At 44.8% G+C, this 13312-nt stretch overlaps 2 protein-coding genes across 9 annotated transcripts in view; both read left to right on the top strand.

The window, feature by feature from the left end:
- The window catches only part of map4k5 (mitogen-activated protein kinase kinase kinase kinase 5), a 35779-nt gene extending 34293 nt beyond the window's left edge, over positions 1-1486 (top strand). For all 7 annotated transcript variants that reach the window (XM_040137773.1, XM_040137770.1, XM_040137774.1 and 4 more), the window contains one exon: positions 108-1486. In XM_040137773.1, coding sequence (XP_039993707.1) covers positions 108-195 — 88 coding nt within the window. In that variant the 3' untranslated portion in view covers positions 196-1486. The remainder of the gene's footprint in view (positions 1-107) is intronic.
- A 1223-nt stretch (positions 1487-2709) lies between these two features.
- On the top strand, positions 2710-12868 carry cdkl1 (cyclin-dependent kinase-like 1 (CDC2-related kinase)). Of its 2 annotated transcripts, none has more exons than XM_040136708.1 (10): positions 2710-2818; positions 3648-3903; positions 5439-5560; positions 8830-8902; positions 9307-9397; positions 10338-10538; positions 10863-10945; positions 11084-11140; positions 11566-11727; positions 12670-12868. In XM_040136708.1, the coding sequence occupies exons 2-10, from the start codon at positions 3736-3738 to the stop codon at positions 12769-12771; spliced, it is 1059 nt and encodes a 352-aa protein (XP_039992642.1). In that variant the 5' UTR covers positions 2710-2818; positions 3648-3735; the 3' UTR covers positions 12772-12868. The 2 variants fall into 2 exon arrangements, with proteins under 2 accessions (XP_039992642.1, XP_039992644.1); XM_040136710.1 differs by having other exon boundaries at positions 10362-10538.
- Positions 12869-13312: the final 444 nt, after the last annotated feature.

Genomic DNA, 13312 nt, shown 5'->3' on the forward strand with positions numbered 1-13312 from the left:
ATAGCAGCTTTCTTTGTATAGTTGCTAGATTGACGTTAAAGTTTTTTTGAGGTGCAACCTTATTTCTGGCTAATGCTGTAACTGCTGTTCTTGTGTTTCTTTCGCAGGGTGGTGGTTTTGGAGAGCCGGCCCACAGACAACCCCACGGCCCTGAGCAACCTCTACATTTTAGCAGGTCATGAGAACAGTTACTGATCCTCTGCCAGAGACTGGACAGGTCTTAGAAATGTGGATAAGATGCCTCAGTTTTGGGAGAAAACTTCAGACTTTCCCCTAAGGTTCAGTGTCATGAGAAACAACTGGTTTAAAACAGTTATTTGGAGCTTTTGTTACTGATCACGGGATTGACAGGTCAGTAAAACCGGAGCCTCTTCAGACTGGATTGATGAGTAGCCTTACACCAGCAACACGTTCACTGTAGCTCCGCTCATCACAAGCGACGAGGAAACTGTTATGAGAAACAATAAAAGCTCAAATGAACATTGTTCCCCAGCATTTTTCCTCACTTTTCTGTACTGTGGACTGAGTTACAAACAAGTTATCTAGAGGTATTATTGACAAAAGTGCCATTAAATTCACAAGAATTTGTGATTGTATTAGCAAACGATGGGAGATTTATCGTGTTATTGTCTGTAACATGTCACACATAATCACTGCTCATGGCAAACATTATTAGGCTTGAAAAGAGATTTTACAACTTTGTAGTAAAACTAATAGATCAGTTGAAACAGAAACCCATGAGCCATGTGGGTTATTTAAGCAATATTTATTAACCTCATGTTAAGTAGTAGGGTATGTTGGATTTACAGACAGTGACAGAGCAGTCCTGCTGTGTGAGGATTAACTACCTAGTGAACAGTTCCTGAGCAGCTTTTGGTTATTTTTACTGCTATGTAATATAGTCAAATCTCTCCTGCTCGGCTGCATTTTTAGAAGTTGGATATAATGTACATTTTTTTCCTTTACTCTTTTCTTTTATAGACCTTTTACTTCTCATTATTTGCACCATGTAAGCACTTTTGTACATTTTTTTTAATTTAAAATACAAAATGACAAAATGAGGGACAATGCTAGGTTTTGTTAACATTTTCGCATTCCCTTCGCAAAATGTTTAATGTATGCTGTTTTTGTAATAAAAAAAAAACAAAAAAACGCTGTTGTTAACAAGGTAACATGAATGGACTCGGGTATATCTTTGTGTTTGTGAGCTGGTGATGCACCAAGTGACTCCTCTCTGAGTCTCTGATGGGAGGAAGGGGGGAGACGAGTGAGTATTAGTTTCCATTATCTCCCTATTTAGTCTGCCATTCCTCTGACTTCACCAGCCTGCACTAATTGGCCTCTCTGCGACAGGAGCACGCGTCAGGGTTCAATTTTCCTGTTTGTAGCTCACTGTCATGTGGAATGACGGATTTGGGGTTTTGGTTGTTTTGAAGGGCGCCAAAAAACGTGAAATGGAATCTTAATGTGTAGGAAATAAATCCTGAAATAAGAAAAACCTGTTCAGTTGAGTTATTTACCTGTGGGTTTTTTTTTTTTTTCTCTCTTACGTTTTACTGACAGGAGGAGGCTGTGGTTTACCTGCTCCATTGTGTTGTTTTTTATTTTTATTTTTTTTTATAAACAGTCTGTCAGGTGTGAACATCTACAAAAACCCCACAGGAGTCTCTCTTTTTTTTTTTTTTTTTTTTTGGAGATGGAGTAAGTGGTTCCTATGGGGACTATGGTGGAAAAGGAAGAAATATGTCATCTGGGTCAGACAGAGAGAGAGTCAATGGATAGTACCGGAAGACAGGTGATTTCACTTTCAGAATAAAACTATCGCCAGTTTCGCTCAAGTGAAGGCATCAGCTCATTCACAAAAACATGAATAAAAGTTATAGTTTTTGCTTTTACTAGCTCCTTTTTGCTGCTGCTTCTGTCTTTGTCTTGGCATTCCCTATGTTCTATTATGTGTTTATTTTATTTTATTTCGTTCAATTTAATTTCAATGTAAGTCACTTTATCACCAGAACTCCTTCACAAACAGTTACCTGATTTGTGATGGCATCCAACTAAATCTTCACTCAGTCTTGACAAAGTACAGAGTACAAAGCCGCGTGACTCTTTCAAGATCACAAAAACTGTGATTTTAAACTTCAATTTGAACTTAAACTTGAAACTGAAGGGAAATAAATATTTACATTTTACCATGTTTGTGCCTGTGTAAATAAAGCTCAGTATCATGTTTGGTAGTTAACTCCAAAGATTTACGACCAAATGTAATCAGAACCTTTTTATTTTGGCTTTGTCCCTCCGGTTTGTGCACAAAATGATGTTTATTTTAAAGTGTTTAAATAAAGGTGCAGTGTGTATACATAATACTCTTCTAGTTATCAGTAGTTTAAGCACCGGTATCATCATCATTAACGCCGCGTTGAAGACCCTGATTTTCATGATCAGATTCAGACAGTAAATATATATATATTACTATGATCAACATAGTTAAATTGGGGTTTTTTGAATGCTGCCGCCGACCTCCAGTAACTAGTAACTGAACTACTATAATACCGAGGGTTACTGTTTAAAAAAATCTTGCTTTGCTGAAAGAAGTTCTGCCTGCCCACCTGGCGTTTTATTTTGAAAGGCCGGGCCGGTTGTCGGAGGTCCCGTCTTTTAAAGCAGGAGGCTGCCGCGTCTGCAGGGGACAGTTGATCCGGGATCGTCCACCTCTCGGGCCGGTGTCTTGTAGGGGAGGGGTTGGGGGGGGGAAAGAAACACCTCCCTCTCTGCCTCCGTGTCTCTGGCTGAGAAACACCCGCGGACGTTTCCACTGAACGTGAGTTTAGACAATTCCTTTCGGTAACTAACGGGAAGTGTGTTTTATGCCTGTTTTTTTTTTTTTTTTGGAATATTTCTCAGGGAAGATACTGAAGTGTTTGTACTTGATGGACAGGTGGTTTCGCGGGACGGCTCTGCTCGGACCTCGGGACTATAGAAACTCTGTTTTGTTTTGTTTTTCCCACCCTATATAAACCTACGGCGTCAGTCATAAACACGTAGCCCGAGCTGATCGATTGATTTTACCGTTTATTTAAAACCTCTTTGCGGGTCTGTTCACGGGGGCAGCCCTTCGACTTCACCCCCCCCCCGGCCCTACCTCGCTCCGTGGCATTTGTTTTCGTTCCGCACCCCCCCTCCTCGGGGAAATGACCTGATGTAACTTTGCAAACTGCAAATGTTTTCGCTACGCGAAGTCGCTGTTCGGGGACAGGTGCACCGTTGCCTCTCAGGCGACTACATCTCTCGCTCTGCTGGAAGTGGTTCAAGGAGGGTACCTCCGCGTCTAGGGCGCCAAAATCCAAAGGGGTTAAACCCGATTTGAGCTCGGATGCAGGTATTTGAAAGTTCCCACTGAATCAGTGGATGAATGCAAAGTTTTTAAATGTGCTTTTCGGTGCGTTCAGACCATTACGCGTGGCACCTTTCTGTGCCAAATCGTCAACATTCCTGATATAATGACAAGGCCCAGTTTTACCCATTTTTGATCCTTAAGTTATTCCAACTTGAACTGGGTGACGCCTGTGGTCAAACTGCCCTCACTTTTCTTCTCTGCATATCCCCTGCTCTGGACCCCTCTCGTGGTGTCCTCTCCCGCTTTCCCACAGGCCGCAGAGACAGCGCTGCCTCCCCGGGAACCTCTCGGGGGGAAAAGTGTTTTCACCTTTGGGCGAGTGCTGGTCCATCCCCCGGGGGATGGAGAAGTACGAGAAGATGGGGAAGATCGGGGAGGGCTCCTACGGCGTGGTCTTCAAGTGCAGAAACAAGGACACGGGGCAGATAGTCGCCATCAAGAGGTTCATGGAGTCGGAGGACGATCCCGTCATCCGAAAGATTGCGCTGAGGGAGATCAGGATGCTCAAGGTGGCAACACACACACACATGCTCAAGTTGTTATCCTCAACTTCTTCGTGTCTTTTGTCCTAAAAAAAAAAATCCTTCTCACGTAGGTTTGTGACACTGCCCGACTTTAAATTAAGGAGCAGAAAAAGAAAATTATGATGAAAAGTAGTCAGAATATTAAAAACTACTAATTACATGCCACAATTATGAGAGAAAAAGTCCAAATTATGAAACGAAAAGTCAACATTTTTACTTATTGAATTAAAATGACGTGGTAGTGAGTCAAATCCTGGCTTATTGAGTGAAACCAAGTCCTAATTTTGATTTACCAAGAGCATTTCTGTTTTTATCACCACTAACTTTCCTGCAAATCTTTTCCCTCCTCCTCGCCTCCGTAAGAGTCTCGTCTGACACTTCAGGTTCATGCAAACAGACTGAGAACAGAGTCCAAATACCCACCACCACACAAATATGTTGTTATACTGAATCTCGTCAGAGAAGCTGACCTTTGACCTTTTCCACGCATCTTTTAAGTGTAAAATGAAGTTTACTCCCCTTTAGTCATAAAATATACAAATACACAGTAGAGGACAAGAAAAGAACAATAGTAAAAGAAAAAATAATAATCTAAATATGCGCAGTGGAACAAAATCCTAATGAAATCCTAGTCCCCTTTTTTTGATTTGGTGTTTGAAATATGCAAATCCTGCTTCCAGTGCTGTGAGACATACAGCCTCCTCTCTGTTGTGCAGAGCAGAGGGAGGGACACCGTGCAATAAATTCTGCAGAGGGGAAGCACTTTTGTAGCTGCTGCGCAGAGAAACTCTCATTTAAAAGAGGTTTGGAGGCTTGTAATCAAATTGAGGGGGGGGGGGTGCCCTCAGTGAAAACGCGAAATCCCTGCGATGGGTGTTTTCATAACAGGGCACTGGAAATGCTGCAACCTTTAAGGACTCAAAAGGCTTTGGCATCGGCTGAGCATCGCTGCTGCGGTGTGTTTTTCTCTTTTTTCTTTTTGTTTTCAGCCGTTTAGCCGGAAATCGGCATCTCAGACTCACGACTCAAGACAGATATTCTTGTCAGCAGTCGGTTAATTCGTCTTGAAGTGCTGAGCGACCAGTGTTTCCTGGCCGACGGAGACTTTGAATAAACAACAGAAACTTCGACAGCAGTGGTTGCCCAGTTTTTCTCAGACAAAATGCCCCAAAACCTGCCTCTTCTGTTTCGTTTTTAGGTTGCGTAACAATGATCCAAGATGTACTGTCCCCGTTGTTTTGGCGTGGTTTTAATTAGTCGTGCGGTGGGCGGGAGTGTTTGCGGCCCGCCGGACACCGGGAGCTCATAAATAGGACCGGATGGGGATGGGGACCGGTTGTCAGGGGCGACGGCATGTTTATTACCGGCTGGGCAAACCGGAGGTGGTGCGGTCCTCTAAACGGCAGACTTTGCCTGCTCAGGTGCAAGTTTGATCATGCTTTCTGTGTGTGTGTGTGTGTGTGTGTGTGTGTGTGTGTGTGTGTGTGTGTGTTTTGTCGTTGTTGCTGTCGTCAACGCAGCAACTGAAACACGCCAACCTGGTAAACCTGATCGAGGTTTTTCGACGTAAACGGAAGCTCCACCTGGTGTTCGAGTACTGTGATCACACGGTCCTCAACGAGCTGGACCGGCATCCCAGAGGGTGGGTGACTGACCAACAACGTCTGCAGTTGGTTTATTCACTCTAATGTTACAATACAACAAATATGACATGCGATTTTTGTGTAACGTTGGGGTGTTTTGTTTTGCTTTGCGTGTATTTGACAGGGGGAAAGGAGGCCTTAAATGACAACTGCATTAAATCATGCCCCATAAAGTACAACCTGACGTGGGAGAGTAAACATTAGGTCCAAACCATCCTCTGTATACAATACAAGTCTGTCAGCGCCTAATTAAAATCCCTTCACAACATGGTCACGGTCCAAGGCCTTCGTGCAAGTTTACGACAGAACACAAGTAGACTGAGATGATTTGAGCTCGGCTCGGCTCTGACTAGCTCACGTCCGTGCACCGTCTGGTTCTGGGTTACAGTGGTAGCATGAAAAGTCGCCATTAAATCTCTGGCCTTTCGAAAGCCAGCTCCGCTGTCAACATCTAAATGAAGACGAGGGAGAAGACAGTGCTCGACGTTGTTCCAAATCTGGCTGCCAACGTCTCCCTGCCTTTCAGCAATTCAGATAATGTTTGATGATGAGCCTAAGAAGTGATGTGTAATAACTCAGGAATATCTGTCATTGACTTTCAGTGGAAACGTACGAAAGGATTCGGGCACAAATGTTGTCCAAATCCGAGCATGCTGTAATTAAAACCTAACAAAGTTACTCTTCCAAGTTTGTGGGGGAGATTGTTGACTACACCACAAGGTCCATTTAGTAGCTGTTCTAGAGCTCTCAGTCCTATCACATGGTCTTCATCAGCTGATAGAGTCTGCCCAGTTGTCACTTCAATCGTGGACGTTCAAAATCCCGTTGTCCCGAGCACTTTAAGAAGTGCTCGCTTGAAAACTCTACCCCGCTGAAGGTCGTGCGATACAGTCGAAAGCTCCGGAACGGCTACTAAAGGGACGTGGTGGTGAGATTGTGCTGTCGCCCTGCAGCTTCCGAGATCAGGCGTGAGATTTCGGTATCGAAGGTATGAAACTTATATGCGATCTTTTCACACAAAGAAAGTAAAAAAAAAAAAAAATCGACAAAAAGACACAACGTGAAACGTGGACGTGCAAAAACACAAACTGCAAAATGGAACGAAGAGCAAATAACACGAAGTGTGGTGCAGAAAAATGAAGCATGAGACAGGATTTTTAAAAAAAACAAACTAAAAAGAACTTTATCTACATTGTAAAATATCCTGACCAACATCATGATGATGGTCTCAGCCATATCACTCAGCCCCGTGTGTGAAGCCCGTTCCCAGACACAGGATCCACCCGAGGACCGAATCACGTGAAATGCACGCAGCCGGCTGCGTCAGTGCTACTGACTGCGCGCACATTCGCCCCCCTGTCGCACTGACACACCGCGAGCATCGATCTGAGCTCGCCCGCTTTCCATTATCCCTGCATTACATCCCTGCCGCGCCGTACGCCGCGCTCTGTGCGCCTCCGACGGGCACGACGCTCGTCTCCGGGGAGGCCCGACCCGCTCGCCGCGGAATGTTTACAGCGATGCTCTCCCAGAATGCCTTGCATTTTATACGGAGTGTTCTCGCTGTCTGCCCCCCCCCCCCCCCTCCTCTGGTCCTGGCCTGTGCCCCCCCGGACACAGAGGGTCCAAAAGAAGAGAAAACAACGTGGGGAGAAGGGGCGGAGATTGCTCTTAATTGCCAGTCACGAGGCTCGATTTAGCCATTTCCCCGGCAACACTGATAGATGACGGTCCCCCGAGCGAACAAAGCCTCGGTGTTGAGGGCATCGGGGCCCGCAATGGAAACGGCAGGACTTGTTCCTCGCCGTCCGAGGGGGAAGAGGGGTCTGAAACACAGATCTGCGGAGAGGAAGGCCAGAGGCGACGGAAAGAGGAATCGACTTTGGCTTTCCCTTTATCCGAGAGCAAAGTTATCTCTCCACCCGTTGCTTCTTTAATTAGATTCAGCTGCTCAGATATGTTAATCCAATTTCTCCCTCCAGATTCCCGTAACCCAAACGAAACGAGTCCCGCAGCAAATAAACAGTGTCATTTTCAGCCTTGCTGCAAACGTGACCGAAATATCTCAGCAACTACTGGACGGATTGCCAGGAAAGTTTGTGCAGACGTTCGCGGTCCCCACGGAAGATCAGTCTCGCCGAGTCACTGAGTCTGCTGGTTCCCCTGACACCTCCACGAGCGCCATCGGGAGGTTGACGTTTTTGGTTTCAGAGTGAAATGAAGAACAAGCACAATATCCAACCCAACTGTGATAGAAGTACTCAAGTGTATAGTTAGGAAATTCACCAACACCGATCGCCTCTGACACACCAGGTTCTTCCGTACAACCTACAGAAGAAGAGAAAGTTGCAGCACATTTAAGTGCTTTTTTTGCGCGTGTACGTGCACAGATAAAGGGGAACCGGTGGGAACCAGCCCGCTGACGCAAAGCGACGGCCACCGGGCAGTAGAGCACAGACTCCAGCGGTGCAGAGGGAGAAGCACATCCAGCGGTGGAACGTCGAAAGCGCGACGGCACACGGGCGATCCAATGTCTTTCTTTTAAAAAATAACGTGCAGGTGCAATTCATAAAGAGCAGATCACCATGATCCAGTAAAGGTGAAAAAAAAAAAGTTGCAACCGTGAGGTGCTGAAGAGACAGGGTTTACTCCTAAAGTACAAACCTGGGCTTAAAATCAGAGTACTTGAAATAATCGTTAGCTCGTTAGGGTTCGCATTCATCTAACTGATAGGGTGAATGCGATCAATGCACCGTGACATGTTGTTTAGTCGATTAATTCAGAATTTACTGTAAGAAATGTCAACAATAAGGACAGATCCCTAACGAGATGCCCAAGCGATGTCTTCCAACTACCCAGCCTTTGTTTGACAGGTATAGAAACAAAGAAAGAAATGACTTTGGGAAGATATAAAACCAAATTAAAGGAAGTCAACTATCTACAGATGTTGATTTTCTTTAAACGAATAAAACAATCACATGGTTGGACTCAGCACAAGATCCACTTCACTCTACTGGAAGCTTTCAACGCCATTTAATGGCCTTTATTCAGCAGACGGCGTTTGCTCAGTTTTCACGGAGGCGGCTGAGTTGTAACTCATTTCCGGTACGTGAGCCTTTGTCAAACTGCTGGGGGGTCCCCCCCCCCCCCGAGGTCGGTGATGAACCTCCACGCTCCCAGCTCGACTGTTGTCTGTCGATCCGCTGGGACCGACTCCATCGGCAAGTCTTTGCGAGCCTAACGCCGTGATTTCCCTTTTGTCTTGCAGTGTCCCCGAGCACCTTGTCCGAAGCATAACCTGGCAGACGCTTCAAGCTGTCGACTTCTGTCACAAACAAAACGTACGTGATTGACACACTCTCTGCTCTTACAGTACACTTTGTTTTTGAATTCCTCCGGTCTCCTCCCTCCTCCAGCTCACACCGAGCCTTCTCCTTTATTGCTCTTTTTTTTTTTTTCTTTAACAAGAATTCCTTCCCCTTGGCTGACCGACAGTTAATGTATCACCTAGACACAACAAAACGCTGCGAGGGGCCCCCCATTTAACGGGGTGGCATGAAATCCGGAGAGCGCTCGCTCTCTCCCTTTTACCGTTTCTCCCAGGGACCCCCCCCCCCCCCTCCCCTCCCTCTTATCCTCGACGTCTCACGGCCACGACCCCCCCCCCCCAACACCTTATCGAGCTTTCGGGGGCCTGTTTTTACCCTCAGGTGGTGATTTCATTTCACCGTTTGTGTCCCTGCAGTGCATTCACCGAGACCTCAAGCCGGAGAATATTCTCATCACCAAACACCAAGTCATCAAACTCTGTGACTTTGGATTTGCCAGGATCCTCAGTAAGTTTCTAAGACTGTATCAACGTATTGGACAACGCCACCTGGTGGACGCGGCTGTCCTTTGGCGTTATACTCTGTGGTGTTGTCTCTGTAGTATGTTCAAGGCTCCAGTCATTTAATAAAGTGTTGCAGCCGACAAGGTTTTTCACTGAAAGAAAAGTTCTGATGTATTTGTACTAAAGCAGCTCATAGTCAGTGTGTTACAACGTCTACTTCTCTAAAGTCACAAAATCCGAGTGAGTTATTTGTCCGGTTGGAGGAGCCTCAGTCGGTTGCCCGTTGATGTCACAACAAGTTACTTAGATGACCTGTCGATAACTTTTTATATGATCACTTTCCGTGTCATTAGGAGCTGCCTCGATGCTTAAAAAGTTACACAAGAACTCGACAACTCTCCAAACGATGAAATTTCAAAAATGAATGTAGGAATGAATGAATGAATGTAGAGCCGGGATTCCCAGCATAGGGGTTCAGGACCCTCCACGGGGTCACGAGATCAATCAGAGGGGTCGCAATATGATTATAAAGATAGGGATACCTCCCTTTCCCCGAGCTACACTTTATTCTGCGAAAGACTCGACCGTTTAGTGTTGAAATGATTCAAGTGTAACGATCTGAGAAGGGAAATTTCTCTCTAGGGTTGGACTTCTCTCATCCCATAATCGTGCGTCACCTGTTACCAGGTGTCGTCAGTGGAGAGTGTTTTGTTTTTTTGATCGTGTTGTTGATTTAAAACCCTGTTGGACACCGAAAGTATCTATGTAACTAATGCACAAAGTGTACAGACGAATTTACGGTATTTTTTTACAGTAGTGATGAGGGAGAAACCTTCGTTATATCAGAGGCGAGCTACATTTTCTAATGTCTTCAGCATGACCCGAGGAAAATGAATTTTAAACGTCCGCCACGTCATGTGCTCCTGTGTGGTGTGCGCCAACAGCCGGTCCATGTGACTACTACACAGACTACGTGGCGACCCGTTGGTACCGGGCCCCTGAGCTGCTGGTGGGAGACACTCAGTACGGCCCTCCGGTGGACGTGTGGGCGATCGGCTGTGTGTTCGCCGAGCTGATGTCAGGCATCCCCCTGTGGCCCGGGAAGTCCGACATGGACCAGCTGCACCAGATCAGAAAGACTCTCGGTAAGACCGGTCGGCTGCTGCGCTGTCAGGGCCGGGGAGGAACCGGGGAAACACACATGAGCAGCTGTAGTGAGTGTGAAATAGTCCCTTTTACAGTAAAGGACTTATTTTATGTGATGATTTTTATGTGCACGATTAATATGGTTAAAATATCTATAAAATTCTGGACAAATAATAATACCGAGCTCGTTATTTTTACCCTTAAAAAAATTCAAATACATTTCCAGTAAAAAAAAAAAAGAAAAGCAAAAATGGTCTAAAACGACAACAAACCAAACTGATGGACTCAGACTGTGTCACGTTCACTTGTCTTGTCCTCTGCAGGACATCTGATCCCTCGACATCAGCAGGTTTTCAGCAACAACCAGTTCTTCAGCGGCGTTTCCATCCCAGAGCCTCAGGAGATGGTGAGACACACCACCTGCTCCGTCTAGATGTGCTCCATCCGCCTCCATCACACAAGTGGATGTTGTCGATTTTTGATCTCTATTCTGAGAAGTAACGTTAAAGTAATGTTACGTCTTTGTCATTTTCTGTTTCTGTAGGAGCCCTTGGAGCAGAAATATCCGAACCTCTCACATCAAGCTCTGAGTCTAATGAAGGTAAAGATCTCGTCTTTAACTTAAAAGAATCAATTTTTAATACAGCAGTATGCAAATCAAATGCATTTCTAACATAAAATACATGAGCTACACAATCTTTGCTAAAATTAAAGTTTGGATTTTAATCTAGATAAATGTATGTGTCTTCTACTGTTTGAAGATATACAGTATGTACTGTGTGTCAGTCGTGGAAAACCGTGCTTTGAAACCAAAGATCTGTAACAGACTTTTACATTTAAAAAAACTTTCATTCAATTATGTGCACAGCAATTCAGAAACTACCTGAAAAGCGCTGTGTGTTCCCAAAGTAACCAGATTAATTACTCTGAAGAATCTTCACGAAAGCTGATCTCATGGGTAAAATGGCCTATATGGCCCTGAACCCAGCCTGTCACCTGTCACCTGTCCCCCCGTCAACGGTTTAGGGCTGTCTGAGGATGGACCCGTCTGAGCGGCTGACCTGCGAGCAGCTCCTCCGGCATCCGTACTTCGACACCCTGCGAGAAAAAGGCCAGAGCACGTCTCGAGAGCAGGACCGCTCCGGCAGCAAGAGGACACGCTTACCTCGCAAACACCTTCCCCCTGGGGTAAGGAGCCCTCTGTATGAAGAACAATGACTGAACATGCCACACTGATGTGCTGCCATATTCAGGGCTAAAGTCAGTCTGTGTCAACTACCCCTCACCGGTAAAATCTGCAAGCAACGTTGTGTTTTCTTTTGAAGGAATTCTGGGACAAACAATTGATGTATATGTAATTTTCACGAGTAAAAAAGAAAAAAATGTCGAACAATACATTGACCCATAAATGTTAAACTGTCAAGTTAAAGGGAACGTCTCTGTCCTGTTGTACTTTGTTGGTTTTATAATTTCCAGATGTCCTGTGACATTCAGTTTGGGAACACTGGCTTACTTTATCGATAGTTATCTTGAAAATTTGTCTAAATAGAAGTGGATTAGTAGAAGAGAACCAATGTTAAATTTAAGAGAGACACTATACTGGTGAAAAATCCAATAAAAAAAGGACTGAGTCAGTTGAAGCTGCGGAGCTGCTTGTTGATACCTTTTCTGTTGCGTGTCAGAAATGCATGCAGTCCCTACTCCAGCCAGCAGATGGACTAGAACGTAACTTTTTCTCCCAACTTTTTCGCAAAACATTTTAGCTGATGAAATGAGGAAAAATATCAGTGTCTGCGCTGTTGCTTTTCATATATCCTGTTAGTTTTATCTAAAGGGGGTAACGGTCTGGTTTCTAAGATGATGTGTTGCTGTAGAATAAACGAAACCACTGGGAACCACCATGAAATCCAACGGACGTGCGAAACTAGTTGCAAAGCAAAGTCGGTTACTGTGTACCCTTGTATGTTTTTCAATATTTCACTGTTATATTTTCAATGTTTAACTCCCACGTGCTCAAAATGTGGTTAGAATTTCACAACCAGAGGGAACTTCATCCATGTTAAAATCAATAACTGCCCCCAGAACTGTCCTTGAAACGTGACTGTATTTTTTTTTTTTTTCTCCCCCCAGTATTTGCCGCAGCTGACCGGCAGCAGCATCTTCCCAGCCCTGGACAATAAGAAGTACTACAACAACCTGCGCAAGTTCAACTATCACCTACCAAACATCTAGACACGCTGATCCCCATTGAAATTTAACCCTGAAATCCATTCAAGTTTCAGCGTTTTTCTGACAAAGCTCAGGAAATGAAGCAAATTCCGGTAGCACCTTGGTTCTTACGCGCTGATCCCTTGATGATTAACCCTGAAAATTCAAGTTTCGTTTTTTTTTTTCTGACAAAGCTCAGGAAATGAAGCAAATTCCGGTAGCACCTTGGTTCTTAAAGCATTCAGGAAGATTCAACCACTTTTTTTTTTTTTAAACGTTTGTTTTCAGCATGAGGTGTTTCGAGTGTGTCTCGATGCTGATGTCAGTCTATGCACTACTCCCACCATGTCGACTCAGGCGTGTTTGGTTTATGTTTGTTGCCCACATTTCAAGCTGATTTGGTTTTATCTTGTACAGATGTGTAAAGACGAGGAGTCATGTGCTGCTCTGCTCGTAGTCGCTGAGTAGACGGAAGGCAAAACTGCGACGTACTGCCTTGCATGGTTTTGCCAAATGTTATTTTTATATAACGATGGACTCTGTAAGAGTGACATGTTTCGGTAGT

The sequence above is a fragment of the Xiphias gladius genome, chromosome 10 (assembly GCF_016859285.1).
Source record: "Xiphias gladius isolate SHS-SW01 ecotype Sanya breed wild chromosome 10, ASM1685928v1, whole genome shotgun sequence".
NCBI lineage: Eukaryota > Metazoa > Chordata > Actinopteri > Istiophoriformes > Xiphiidae > Xiphias > Xiphias gladius.